This window comes from Mytilus edulis, chromosome 3, assembly GCF_963676685.1.
Source record: "Mytilus edulis chromosome 3, xbMytEdul2.2, whole genome shotgun sequence".
In the NCBI taxonomy this organism is placed as follows: domain Eukaryota; kingdom Metazoa; phylum Mollusca; class Bivalvia; order Mytilida; family Mytilidae; genus Mytilus; species Mytilus edulis.
The window spans coordinates 38,702,500-38,718,176 of NC_092346.1; the positions used below are offsets into that span (position 1 = coordinate 38,702,500).

Genomic DNA, 15,677 nt, shown 5'->3' on the forward strand with positions numbered 1-15,677 from the left:
AAAATTCAGATCAGATAACGAAACTGGGTCCAGCAACATTTATAAGCAATTTAAGATTTTGACCCTCACAGTTTCCATTCACTACAAATATTTTCGTTACAACGAATCATTTTAAATACAAAAAAAACCAGTTGCAGCCTTTTGTTTATCTATTAATATATGTATACGGATAAAGCTATGAAAGGCAGCAGGGTCACCAGGGTGAGGAGTCCATGTCATCTGAAATAAATGCTAGTAAGCATAGATCTAGAAAGCGACAGATAATCATGACATTAAAAAAACTCTCTTCTTTTCGACTTTTTTCAAACAAATTGACACATAAAATGAATTATATAGTATTGTGGAATTTTTAACTTGTGTTAAATTCATTGGAAGATGGAAATGTGAAAGTTTCCGTGCGTCAGGCGCAACAGCATACGAACAGCTAACATGCCTCGTCAGGGTGGAAGCTAAAAAGTCCACGAAAATTTGATTTAAAATCTTTATTCGTTCCAACAAAGTTATTGAGATTTTGTTGAGGATTTAACCATCTACGACAACAAGAATTTTTTTTTTTTAGAATTTACAACTCTTCTATAAATATATGCAAAGCAAACCATTGATCAAATTGCTTGCTATGATTGTTTGGATGTTTGTAAACGACAGGTAAGTAGTCTGTTTACTATATACTAGAATTTGTTTGGACAATAAACATTAACTGTCAGTTTGTATTTGCCCAATCAAATCCCAGTATGTATTGCCTACCTATTGTTTGAAAACATCCAAGCAAACATAGCAAGCAAGTCAATCAAAGTTTTGTTTTTGCATGCTTTTATAGAAGAGCTGTACTATATAATGCAAAGAAGCGTTTAAGTCTTTCGCCAAAAAATACTATCAATTTCTTTTTGTCCTATGTAAACTTCCGTACCATTTCCTTCCATTCATGATCATTAAATTGAACTGTAAACTATTTCTTGGTACCTTCTTAATTGCTTTATAAGTCTTATGTAAACATAATAATGACAATAACTGTTGTGAGCACAAGATTCACTGCACACTTTTAAAGTTCTGTTTCATCAAACATTAAAATGTGAACTTAAGTTTTGACACTTTTTTAATCGACACGATTGGGATTTTTGTATATGAGAACATGGTTTATCTATTAGTTGAAAATGCGGCTTTGAACTAGCTTTCAGTACCTGCGAGCATTCGTTGTTCAATAGTGTGTGTCTTTGTGTTATTATTTTATGTGATAAATTGTTGTGTTGGTACACCACTGTAACAATGAAGGAGGAAATGAGGAGGGTTGGTTGGGTGGAAGTGGGGAGGGGTATGCGGAGCGCTAACAAACATGTCTATGCGGCATGGGCTTTGATCATTGTTGAAGCATCAATGTAAGGGGCATTTAATATCTTAATAAAACTATTCTTATTTTAGATACTATATATTGTTATCTGATATTGGACGAAAGATGTTGCCCTCTTATGTAATTATGTATTACAAGTTACGATCATTTGAAAACACATATTAAACAGCCAAATGGATGCACAAGAGCTAAAATAGGAGTCATAGATCCTATTGACAACAATTATCTGCCCAATTTGATTGATTTTTAACATTTGTTTCAAATATGACCATCTTCTTATCCGAAATCACCAGCACCGTATCAGGACCCACCAGCACAATGACAGGACCCACCAGCACAGTATCAGGACATGAATAAATTGAGAAAATGCTAAATTTTAATAAATTGCAATGTTTTTTTCACAAAATAGTTTTGTCGTGTGGATTGCGGTATAGAAAGCGGACTCTATGAGCATTTTTGTTTTATTTTTTCAGTTCTAGATTTTCTGAAAATAAGCATTTTTGTGTTACGCTTACTGAAACAGTTTAGAGGGTCAACTTTTTAATGGTTTACATATGAACCCATACGAAACAAAATTGAAAAATCTCAACTGTTTTCTTCAATTTTTTATGAGTGAAAACGTCAAAAATCATCATTTTCGTCTTTGTTTACATTTTTTCATTGATCACCAGCACCCGTCAGGACCGAATCACCAGCACAGAACGTTCTCTCGCAGGACAACCATACCCCACCGTGGAAGTGCTCTATCCGTTCCGTTAGCTGGTATAGTATAACGTTTGATTTCGTCATGTTTTAATGAAATTGCATCTTTTTGAATTAACCTTTTGAGTTCGGTTTTTAATAATTTTATATTGAAAAGCAAAATTTGTTTTCAATATCTATACTATTAAACGAGAAGACCTCATTTTGTGTGTCGTTTCTTTTCCTTCCACGATAAATAAATCATCATGCCTCTGTGTTCTATAGGTAACATGCGTAATCGCATTTGTCATCCATTCTTACGACTATTCAGATGGAGTTATTTTTGGAGAAAAACGACAGAAACGGAGTCCGGATATTGATCCGTCGTCATTAGCCTAACTTTTAGTCATAGACAAGACTTCCGGTTTGAAACATGCACAAGTACAACCAATCGTATGATAGATAACAAAAAAAAAAAAGGAAAAATAAATGAACCAATCAGAGCGTTCTCTATATTATGGTGTTTAGATCGCAAGAACCACAACTATTATACCTCCTTCGAGAGGACAATTATTTTTCGCGTTTATCTACATGTAAACTACAAGTATTATTCTTTAATATACAGAGACTATCTGTATCTTTGAAATGTATACCAGTTGCATATATATTAAAATAAGTAGAACATGTGGAAACAAGAATGTATCCAAAGTACAGGGATGCCACATCGGCACTATATATTACCAAGTCTTAGTGTTGAGTTGATTGGACTTCAACTTAATCAAAAACTACCTCGACCAAAAACTTTAACCTAAAGCGGTACAGACGGACGAACGAAAAAACGAACGAACGCACGGATGCACAGACTAGAGAACATAATGCCCATAAAGCATAAATTTTATTGTTGAAAGTCAAAGTAGTGATTTGGCAAAAATGAAAGTAGGTACAGATTAGAGGGAGGCAGGACCTTTTTTGGGACGTCGGGATCGTGTGTTTTTAAGCTCGGGATTTGGGGATTGAACCTTATTGGATCCGGGAATATATTTTTCGATTGCGGGATCTCTGGATATGAATCTCTCTTAATTCTGCATCTCGGAATTTCATGTTTTTAAGCCCGGGATTTCGGGATCAGGACCCCTCCTACCACCCCTTAGTTGGTTAAAGTCATTTATACAAGATTCATATCCTACCATTGACATGTTAATAAGGGTCTCAAAAGAAAAAAACACTGATGGACTGTCCTAGAAGCATATTTACTAATAATGGTCTATATATAAGCAGTTACATTTATTCCATATTTGAAAGCGGCGCAAAATTTTTAATTTAATTTGACTTTTACCAAAAGATGCATTGTAGCAAAGGAAAAGAATAATTATGGTCTGAGGCAGGAAACACGAAAAATAATTGAATTTAACAGAAAGGAAACAAATATCGGACTTTGGAAAAAGAGAGAGGGCTTTTGATACCTTTTATGAAACTCTCCTTACATAATATCTTTACAAAAAATCATCCTTCAATAGTTCACAAGCTGAATATGCCCGCGATTCCCCGGGTGTGTTCTAGTATATGTAAACCAAACTACACATACCAATATGAAGAGCAGCTTTAGCATTATCTTCATTGTCGTCTATGTATGCTGATCCCAGTGTAAACATTGTAGTAAATCCAACTCCATGGAGCATATTAGCTATCATAAATATAGCTAAATACGACTCGCCAACGGGATCACATTCTGATGGCCAGGATTTTCCGGCAGAACAGTTGTAAGTATACTCAGTGGCATATTCTACAACATAACAATAGTATAAGATACATTTGCAATCAGGAAAACTATTAAAAACAATTAATAAAAGATACAACTATAAGAGACTAAAGTACTTATGTCAAGAAAGGATTTGTTTCCCACAAATTATCTTCTCTTTTGCAAGTAAAAATTAGTAATGTAACTATTGATTATATTCATAAATACCGAACAGCCAAAAAAGAAGTTCATCTACAAATGTCTTTTAAAATTAGACGAACAAATTCATACCAGTACAATTATTTACTACATCTATCATGACTGTGCATAAATTTAATTTTGAGTTTAAATGCAAAGAAATGGTTGTTATCGTTATTTGGTATGCTTCGTCTTGTGACCGTTACAACAATTTTATAATTTTTAGAGCACTGCCAGTACAGCTCAGTAGTCAGTATTTCGGTACTGACATGATTTAACAAACTTTACTAAAATTGTCCGTTAATAAATTTTGAAATTATCAATAACTAAGGTTTCAACTCCCTCAGGCAAAGTTGGCTTTAGATGAATTCGGATATTTATTTTAGGTATTTTTGACATATAGCTCTTCAGCGGTTTCGGTACTTATACATTCTTGGATTTCAAATAGTTGGCTTTGAGTGTTCCTGATGAAGGTAAATCCAGAAAAGCGCCTCGGACGCATGAAGTTAATAACGTATTGTTTTCAATTTTTTACAAGCATTTACCAACGTAAGAGTATTGATCAATAAAATGTGGAATCAAAAACACAAACGAGCCCAGTGCCATGACAACAGTCCCGCCTGCTACTATTGCCGCCTTATTATATCGTCCGCCGATGAAAGTTACAAACAACACCACTATCAGTGATCCTATGTCCATAGAGCTTGGAATGAGTGCAGACTTCGTTGACGGAAGTTTAAATTGTCTCTCTAATGAAGGTATGGCCGAGTTCGCTATCCCATTTACTGCAAATCCTTCTATGAAGCACATAATGGAGACGAAGAGAATATAAAAATGCATTTTATTGAATACTTGGAAACACCTGAAATAAAACATGTTTTAGTAATAAACTGCAAAAAATTAGATATCATTAGTCATTTTGTACATTAAATCCACGGTCGTCAAGTTGAAACACAAATTTCTAGCTAGGATTTGTTATCTCATAAGCAACACGACGGGTGCCACATGTAAAGCAGGATCTGCTTACCCTTCCGGAGCACCTGAGATCACCCCTAGTTTTTGTTGTTCTTCAGTTTTCTATGTTGTGTCATGTGTACTATTGTTTGTCTGTTTGTCCTTTTCATTTTAGCCATGGTGTTGTCAGTTTATTTTCGATTTATGAGTTTGACTGTCCCTCTTATGTAGTAGTCTCCTTTTTCGTAATGACAATATGGACAAGATGATGGCAAAGAAGACCATTGTGTTACAAGAACTATTCAACAATTATTTTCGAGTTATAGTTTAACCTTTGCGTTGTCGAACGATTAAGGTTCTATGTTGACATGGAATATCATAGATATTGACCAGACTCAAATTAACAGCCACTTGCTTGCGACGGCCAGTTTTAACATAACCTAAATCTAAAACCCCCAAAGATGCATAAGATTCAAAATTTTGAATTACCAAGGATGTTCAACCACAGGAATAGATAACCTTAGCTGTATTATGCTAAATCTTTCTAAAAATTTGCCCCAAAATGCTTTTCGTCTGTGTTCCTTATTTTGCATTTGAACTCTTTTGATTTAAGTCTTACTGGTGAGTTCTAAAGATCAAACGCGCGTCAGGCGTAAATATTTATAAGTCTGGTATCTAATTTATTTCTCTCGTAGACTATAGCTTTCCGTTGACTCATGTAACATGACGACATTATATAAATTATGGTTGAATGCAACTCATTTTGTTGAATTCAATTGCAAAAATTTCATGGCAGTTTAATTTTGAGAAATTATTCCATTACATTGCATGTTAATACCGAGAAAGTACAGTCAGCATAACATGCACGTTTTTATAATTTAATAGGAATTTTGTCGTTATTTTCTATTTGTGTCTAGTTCCAAAATTCTTGACATATTTGTCATTTCTCGAAAGTAACTTAATAACAGAATTTTAAAGAAGTAACGTGCTTTTGTTTATTACACCTCTAATATTTTAGGTATTTCGTTTTCTTGGTATAAGAACTATGAGAGTGTGCTTTTGATGAGAAATAAAACTATTTGTACATCGAATAGTTTTCATAACTCAATCGTAAGATATAGGAATAGATTACAAAGTAGTCTGGCTAATATAATCTATTAAAATATACCTTAGTCTGGCTAATATAATCTATTAAAATATACCTAGGCTTAAATGGACCATAACCCCAAGCCAGATCTTCACTGATATCATCCTAAAATACAAAATTTTAAATTAAAATAGTTTTAAATTTAATAATAATATTATAAAAATGAAGGAATGTTTACAACTTTTAAGAAAAACTATAAATCATTTCATCATGTTCATATTTTCTAAATAATATTTTATATTTTAATTCATTAACTGCACAACTACTAATTTCTAGACTAAAGTCATCTTGTGAAAGATTCTTGGCAGCTACTGTTTTCATCTCCGTTCTTTTAGTCTCTGGAGGTCGTACCACATTTAATCTTTATAATAATTGTATCTGCGGTCAATATAGTTATTTGAATCGGATTATTCAGCGATAGTGCATCATGTACATGTTTAAGGGTTACGTTAATCTGCATGATTGCACACCTTTTATATCCTGTGTTCAAAAATTTAGAGCAATTGAAAGCTTCAAATAGGGTTTGGCAATGCTAATCCTGGTATCTTTTTTCGTGATAATCGTACATAGACAACAATGCATATAATGCTAAAGCTGCTCTTCATTTTGGTATGTGTATAGATAGAAGAAGGTGTGGACCTTACACGTATAAGTGCCATAGACACAACTCTCCATCCAAGTCACAATTTATAAATTTAAAGTTAACCATTATAGGCCAAAGTACGGTCTTTAACACGGAGCCTTGGCTCACACCGAACAGCAAGCCATAAAAGGCCCCAAAAATAACAAGTGTAAAACCGTTCGAACGGGAAAACAAACGGTCTAATTGATATTAAAAGCGAGAACGAGAAATACTTTTGAACCACATCAACAAACGACAACTACTAAACACCAGATTCCCGATGTGTAGTTTGATTAACCGTTTCTATGAAGATATCAGGACTCAAATCTATGGTCGGTTCCAAATCTACCATAGATTCCTAATCTATGGCAAATGTGACGTCATGTTATCCAAAATCTATGGCAAGTTTTGTAATGTCCTAATCTATGGCGGATATTTGTTGTTATACCAAATCTATAGCCAATTTTGTGAAAATGGAGGTCAACGCAGCACATATGACCAATGACTTGTCTAAAACAAGTGGAAATGAACTGTAGCATGTCTAAACATCCCATCATGGTCAACCAAATCGTGATGGCAACCAACAAAGTTTGTAAATGATGAAATCATATATTATAATACCTTAATACAGACTTCAAGATTGAAATAAACATTTTCTAATCTGTGCATGGTTCCTGTTTAATCTATTCATTAAACTAAGGAAACTTCCAAAAAGTCTCTAAACGAATAAGAAGGCAGTTTTTTTTTTATATAAAAGAAATAGATAACATTAACTGTTTTAATTTTTACATAAAAAAAAAAATTCATCGTGAATATGATCTTTTTTTTAATTTAAAGACGATTTATATCAAATAGAAATCCGGTTATTTCATCTTTAACTTTATAAACTTTGTAAGCCGTAGAAGTATTATATTAACTATAACTCCTTTTCTATTTTCTAAAATATCTGATACTGAAAACAGCGGTACCCTTTTTCAGGTAGCACTCCACAGTTAGGTGTGTAGTTTCGCATTTTGGCCCCTGTGGATTTTTAAAATATGAGAGCTAGTGTGCAATAAAATTCATTTTTAGATAGCTGAGTATTAAAATAGCCTTTGTATTGGGTTAATATGAACAACAAGGTTATGTAATGTATGTAACATAGGCTGTTTTCTGTACGACAGTCCGTATTTGCATGTCCATACCATACATTGGTCCGGCAATTATTGTAATGTTATTTTCCAACTTTTTATCGCACGAACTTTGTGATTGGATTTTACGAAAACATGAGGCGAAAGACACCCATTTTTTATTTGATCATTAGGAAGATTTATGAAAACAGTTTCTAAAAAGGTAACACTCAAAGGCATTGAAATTCTAGTTTGATCCAAATTTTTGGGGGATATGTGACATGTTCACCCCCCTTTTTGCAATATTTTATGGTAAATAAATGCAGAATGTTGCCATGGATACACATAAAAGGAATTAATTTTCACCCTTTTAACTTTTGCAAATCAAATCTATGGAAGATACTGATTACATACATATGCACATGTACAACACAAACAGTTAGGTTAATGTATTAGAAATCCAGGAATAGGAGATGATAAAACATTTTAGGGCTCATTTTTAATTTTTTTTTTAACTGTGGAGTGCTACCTCAAACACATTCTGTCCCTTTTCTAGATAATAGGTCAACTTTTCCTGAGGCTCCCGCAGGGTCAAAAACGACCTGCGACCTCTGGCCTTTTTAGATGCCACTTCCGACCTGAGGGCCTTCTATAAACGACCTGCGTCCTGTAAAATTTGGAAAAAAACGACCTCCGACTTCACCTACGCTAAAAACGACCTTGCTATTTTGGGCGCGATTTTTTCCTATGAGTCCTTTGTCGCCATTTTGGTTATCTGACAGATCGGTAAAACGGCGCGCGGTTACTGGTTCTTTGTCTCAACCTATTTCCCCCTTTCCCCCATTCCGGTATGTCAGTAACCAGATTGTCGTTTACTTCAACACAACTACAAAAAAAATGTGAGATGGTGAGTCGAAATCCGAAACTGTTTTAATTGACTGCTGCTTCAAATTATTTCTTGTCGGCAGTGCTAAAGCGGCCGAACAATGGTGGCACAAACTTGTTCTAACTGAAACGTCTTTTTAATCAACTAATGATTTGAAAAAAATTGATCTCTACAAAAATTACCCAAAACTGAACAATTTAGATATGATAAATGCATTGAACCACACTGCTATGAATTGATAGGTATTGTAACGTGTCCGCCTCGTGTGAAACTCTGCAACTTTCAAAATGTAATGGACTCGGAAGGAGAACCTCTTGTGTGTATGCTACTCTTTTGTATAGCGGGGAGGAGTGTAACTGAGTTACAGGACTGGATCCCTGAACACTGTTTTACCTTCGGGCAGTGCTCAACGGACTCAGTTCCGATGTTGACACATTTTGGCTAAAATTAGCAATACCAATTAAAGTTAATTATTTAATTGATGAGACAAATATTTAATGATATTATACGATATAATGTTATTAACTTCAACAAATGTAACTGATTACTTAAAATTTTAATAGTCACCAAGATTAAACAAGCAAATCGTAGGGATGTTCCTGGTCAAACAATACAAATAAAATCAATACTTAGCAATATAATAAAAATGACTAGCTTTGAGCTATTATATCCTAACTTAGAAAATCGGCGGAATTACAATATCGTATGATGTGTTCCTAAACTATGTAATAATCGAACGCGTATAGAGAAACAATAGAGACCTTTTCAATAGATCTGTATAGCTATTTGCTATTGGATACCTAAATTACACGTTTCTCTGAAAACCTTTTCGTATAGAATTTGGATTAGAAAGTATAAACTTTTATACCTAAAATATGTATGGAATTATTGTGTGAATATGCCGGAAGGTCACGTAGACCGTTAATAGTTCTTTAAAACTTAATAGTGTCTTTTATTGTATAATCAAATTAAAGACTCTGGTAACGAGTCGTTAAGTATATTACGTCAACAGAAATTGAGTCAGAATAATGACTTCAATGACTTTAATGACTTGAAAAAGCTTTTTAAATAAGCTAACCTTGAAATGTGTCACGTTGTTTATATAATGGAAAAGGTCAGAAAGACTCCTAAAGTTGCTTTATTATAGCAGCGTGGAAGTTGGCTTTTGGCTAGATGTTGCCTTATGCCCAGTTGAACCACACTTGAAACAATGCAATACGCACGCTCTTTTATACCTAAATTTCGACTAGAAAATGACGTTTCGACTCTAAAAGACTCGAAACGTTACGTCTTTGACACGTTTAACGACAATCGATACTTGCTTTACGGCAATTGTACTGGAATAACAAAGTTGACCTTTCAATGCAAACAATCGTGCAAAATTGACTGACCAGGTATCCCTACGAAGCAATGATAAATGTGCATGATATGGAAATAATGTTAAACGTAAAATCATCTTAACAATGAAGTTTCAAATCACGGAAATAATCAGAAAGATACAAAACAGGTAAGTGCATGCTTTAACTTTTACGTTGCATTTGACGTCCAGAATTATTTGAAGGTTATTTGTTTTAAACAGTTTTTTATGCATATGATTATATATATATGAATATTATTAAAAAGAAAACTTGGTGACTAAAACTGAACATGGCCTGTTAAAGAACGGTAGAGTTAAGAAAAGAGGGGAACAGCGTAAACGCTAAAACATTACATTGCCCCCTTCTATAAAAAACTGTCCGTCCCGGACAGGGAATGATCGAACATGATAAATTTAAACACAATAAAAACATGATATAAGTACATATGTCAAATATAAAATACAACTAACAATAATAATTTTCAAATGTCCATTCTATAATCTGAAATCCTGAATGTCTCTACTTCATCTCTGGTTAAAATCCACCCCCCAACCCCCAATGTCTATCTTCCAGTTACATTAACTCAAACATAATCTTCATCTCCGCACTCTGTGTTGCCATGTCCTTTGTAGTAGTTTCTTTTTGGGTCTCTTTCTCAGATGTTTCGGGCACCTGTATGACATCTTCTTCAGTTGTTTCCCCTTCTGTGTCGCTTCCCTCTATCACTACCACTGTTGTCTCTGTATACTCTCCATTCTCTACCGACTCTGTCACATCTTTTACCGGCTCTGCCACATATATTGGCAATGGTTTTTCTTCAATAGGTGGTAAGGCGGCATAAAGCTTTTTGAACAAGTAGGATCGGGCATCCAATAGGCACTCAGTTCATATACTGTTCCCTCAGGCAGAATTGCCTTTTCTACTTTCTTTACACCACCTATGCCATCAGGGATGACGGAGCCTGAATACATTTGGCTGCTTCTTCTTGCCTTTTCTCGAATACATAAAACCCTGGCAGCATCATCAGAGGTTTGGTATAAAGGGGGCGGTGCCATGAATCTTTTCTTTTCGTCCTTCAAGTCATCCTTTTTTGGGAGGATGAGTGTTATTTCTTTCCTCCGACAGCTTTTCTTCTTCTTTCTTGCTTTTGGCTTTTTCAGTGCTTTTTGGTGTTTCTATTTTCCTTTTCTTAGGAGTAGTAGGTAGAGGGGAAATTGGTCTGACCGGCGATTCAAAAAGTGCCATCAAATTCTCTGGTAACTGTGGTAAGCTTTCATCGTCATATCCCAAAGTGATAGGGACAAGGGACTTTATTGGTGAAAAGTTCATCATACTAGTACATTTCTCTGGGGACTTTTCAAATTTCTGGATCAATGGCGCCCTCTTCATTGGTGATACCGGGATGACCAATGTTGGATTCGACCCCGGTTTTTCATTGTTATGTTTAGTTTTCTTTTCTGCTGCTTTTACTTGTTCTGCATGTCTTGCCTTTTCGTGTTCCTTCATCCTGAAGGCCAGGCTGCTAGAAACCTTATAGGAACAATATCTACATTCAACTATGGTTTTGGAATGCTTATTCCTCACATGTCTCATCATTTTCTCCCTGAACAAATATTCAGCACCACAGTGCCTGCACGTAAACATCATCTAAATAAAGAACATTTTGTCTTTAGAATAGGAAATGAAAATACAATTTAAATACCTTTGACCAGGAGGATCCCATCTTGCTTGCTTGTGTTACTAATTATTTAAGTTGAATTTTATATTATCTTTGTTTCAGGTACATCTGAGTTAGTTTATGAAATATCCAACAGTATGCAGTAATCATCAGACCTGTTGTATATTGTATTAACTGTGCGCCTCTTCTTGCCGACCTCTTCTTATTTTCATATGAATCGGAGTTCCTCCAGACACTTGTAAAAAACAAGAGAATCAAAGAAGCCAGATTATTTAATTTCACTTTCAGATATATTGATGATGTTCTTTCCATAAACAATCCGAACTTTTCTGATTGGGTTCCATTAATATATCCCCCAGAACTAGAGATTAAAGAAACAACAAACACGGCTTCCTCCGCCTCATTTTTAGACTTATATCTAGAATTTGACTTACACAGTCATCTCAGTACCAGAATCTAAGACAAACGAGACGATTTTAATTTTGAAATCATAAATTTCCCCCACCTTAGTAGCAATATACCAACTTCACCTGCATATGGGATATATATTTCCCAACTTATTCGATATTCAAGAGCTTGCAGCTCCTACTCAGACTTTGTAATACGTCATCAGTGTCTGAGTAGAAAGTTGATGAAACAGGGGTATGTCAAAGAACGTCTCGTTCTTTTTCTAAAAAAGTTCATCGGAAGGTACCAAGACCTTGTTGATAAATATTCCGTATCAACTTCTCAAATAATACACGATGGTCTTGATGTATAGATTCTTCGTACTGATGTTGTTTATCATCTTAACAACGTGTTTTATAGTTCTTTCATTTGTCTTTGTTCTATTATTAATATTACTTTTACTGTTGAATGGTTTCATGCGATATCCGTTTCACGTGGCTCGGTACTTATACATCTCGTCAATGTGTTTGTATTGGCTTTCATTTTTTTGTGGTTTGTTTTGTATTTGCGACTTTTTGTATTTCTTTTGTTCTTATAACGTGACTCTGTACTTTAAAAGATCCCGTCAGTATGATATTGTTCTATTATATGTCATTATACTATATTTCTATTATGAATTACAATATACGTTGAACCACAAACGTCAAAATCGTTCAATTGCGTAGTGGTATTAACTATTTTTGGATTCTTTTTTTTTTTTTTTTCAACATAAATAAATATTTATTTCAAATATTGGCTTGTTACAATATCATTCAAGAGTCCAAGCTGCTCCCGATGTTCCCTGTTACAATCCACTAATCACTCAGGGTAGTGATTAGTTGCAAAATACATATTACATTTTTTACATCATATATATATATATATTAGATAATATCGATTAATCACGTAATATGTTTTCTAATAGTTGCTAAAACATTACTTTTAACCTTCAAACATACTCTTCTATTGAACTCATTGCGAAAAATTGAGTAAACATTGACATTTTTTGTCTTTTGATCAGATATGTAGTAGGCTTTATAAATTGAAAAGCCCACAATTGTTAAAAAATAGTTTAAGTCAAAATATTCTTCTTCAGAAGTTTTATATCCAAATACTAAGTGTCTTAGTTTTACTTTAAAAGTTATTTTACTGTTATTTAAAACTTTATTTATTTTATTCCAAAAAAGTTTTAAATACGGACACAGTATAAAGAAGTGATCATAATCTTCTTCTTGTGTACAAAAATTACAAGAACTATTGTTTACAATTTTCCACCTGCATAAAAGTTTCTTTGTAGGTAGAATATGTTGTAGTAATTTCCATCTAAAAATTCTAAGTTTATTTTCTTTTAAATATTTGAATAAAAATTTATATAGATAGTTTTGATATAACACATCATCTATATCAAATATACGCAGCCATTTTTTGGGTCCAATAGCTGGTTCAATTTTTTTATTTATCAGAGACTTATATACAAGTTTATTTGTTAATGCTTCTAATTTTATAGGTAAACCATCCAATATAAATTGGTTTCTTTTTATATTAACAATACTTTTTATAGAATTTTCCGATTTTAAAATTGCTGCCCAGTCTTTTGGTATAGATTTCTTAACTAAATTAATTTCAGCCATCCAGTTTGATTTATTTTTTAGTTTATTTAAAATTATGTCTTGAGAAATACAACCTTTTTCATCTATGATATCATTTACATAAATAAGATCGCTTTTAATCCAATATTTTAAAAATATAGCTTTATTTTCAAATTTAATAAATTTATTGTTCCATAATATTTGTTTTCTTATATCTGTAAATGTTTCTGGTTTTTTTGTTAGACCTCCACCAGTTAATTTCCAACATTTAATAATATCTTTATAAAATTCTGGGATTTTTTCAATGCTTTCGTCTGTCTTATCCCCACTGTTTGTTTGAAACACTAACCAGTTTGACCCAAAATTATAAAAATAGTGTTGAGGTATAATTGTCCAACTTCCTTCACAATCATTTACTAATCTTTTTACCCACATAGCTTTTAGAGCGGTGAAATAACTTCTGATATCTATCATATTCAAACCCCCCTTTTCATATGGACTAATAATTGAATTTCTTTTTACTTTATCTGGTTTATTATCCCAAATAAATTTAAAAAAACTTTTTTCTATTTCTTTTAAAAATTTCTCTGAAACTCTGCAAGCAGATCCCACAAAAGTAAAAATGGGCACAATTAATGTTTTAATTATCAAAATTTTTCCAAAAATAGTAAGATTTCTTTTTTGCCAAGAATAAAATAATTTATTCATCTTTTCAATCTTATTTTCCCAATTTAGTTTATCACATTCCTCCGTACAATGCCCAAAGTAAATGCCAAGAGTCTTAACTGGTCCATTGCTCCAGTTGATTCCCTCAATTTTGTCTTTACAAGATTTAAGTTTTCCTACCCATAACCCCTCTGTTTTGTTTCTATTTAATTTCAGCCCTGAATAAGAACCAAAAATTTCAATTTCATTCATAGCTACTTGAACATCATATTTAGAACAACAAAATAAAGTAGTATCATCTGCCAGTTGCGAAATTTTTATAGTATGATTTTTGCAATCTAATTTGACTCTGATACCTTTAAAATCAGTATTGCTTCTTAATCTGGAAGCCATAATTTCCACAGATAAAACAAATAATAATGCAGATAAAGGACACCCTTGACGTATACCTCTTGTGTTTTTAAAGACCTCAGATATCCAACCATTATTCATTACACATGTTTGAATATCACTATATAAAGTCTTAACCCATCTTATAAAAGATTCATTAAATCCAAAATGTTTTAAAACTGAAAACATAAAATTCCATTCTAGAGAGTCAAATGCTTTAGAAAAATCAACAAAGACTATAGCCCCCTCAATTTTGTATAAATCAGTAAAATCTATAATATCTTGTATCTGTCTAAGATTAAAACCAATAAATCTATTTTTAACATATCCAGTCTGATCTTCTTTAATCAGTTTTGGTAAGATTTTTTTCAATCGTTGTGCTAGAGCGTACGATAGAAGTTTCATGTCAATATTTAAAAGAGAAATAGGACGGTAATTATCTAGTGACAATGGATCACCTTTTTTAAATAATAGCGTTAATACACTGGTACGCTGTGAATATGTAAGTGTTTGATCTTTGTATCCAATATTTAGAATGTTTACTACTATGAACTTTAAGTTATCCCAAAATTTTCTATAAAATTCCACGGTTAAACCGTCTAATCCAGGGGATTTATTAAGTTTCATTTTATAAATAGCATCTGAGCATTCTTCTACTGTAATATCCCCATCGCAAATTGATTTATCATTTTTATCCATTTCTTTATCGAGTTTTGTCTCAAATATATATTTGTCGCTTGATGTTTTATCAGGGTTTTGCGTCGAATATAACTTTTTATAGTATTCTCTAATATTACTAAGTATATCACTTTGATCCGTTAAAATCTCACCATTTTCCCCTTTTAATTTATTGATTGACTTTTTTACCTGTCTCTGTTTTTCTAAACCTA

General features: G+C 33.1%; 1 protein-coding gene across 2 annotated transcripts in view; it reads right to left on the reverse strand.

Moving 5' to 3' along the window:
- LOC139516414 (solute carrier organic anion transporter family member 4A1-like) overlaps positions 1 to 15,677 on the reverse strand; it is a 47,754-nt gene that overhangs the window by 15,708 nt on the left and 16,369 nt on the right. For both annotated transcript variants that reach the window (XM_071306489.1, XM_071306490.1), the window contains exons 4-6: positions 6,119 to 6,168; positions 4,508 to 4,824; positions 3,612 to 3,809 (exon numbers count right to left, since the gene is read on the reverse strand). In XM_071306489.1, the coding sequence (XP_071162590.1) occupies positions 3,612 to 3,809; positions 4,508 to 4,824; positions 6,119 to 6,168 (565 nt within the window). The remainder of the gene's footprint in view (positions 1 to 3,611; positions 3,810 to 4,507; positions 4,825 to 6,118; positions 6,169 to 15,677) is intronic.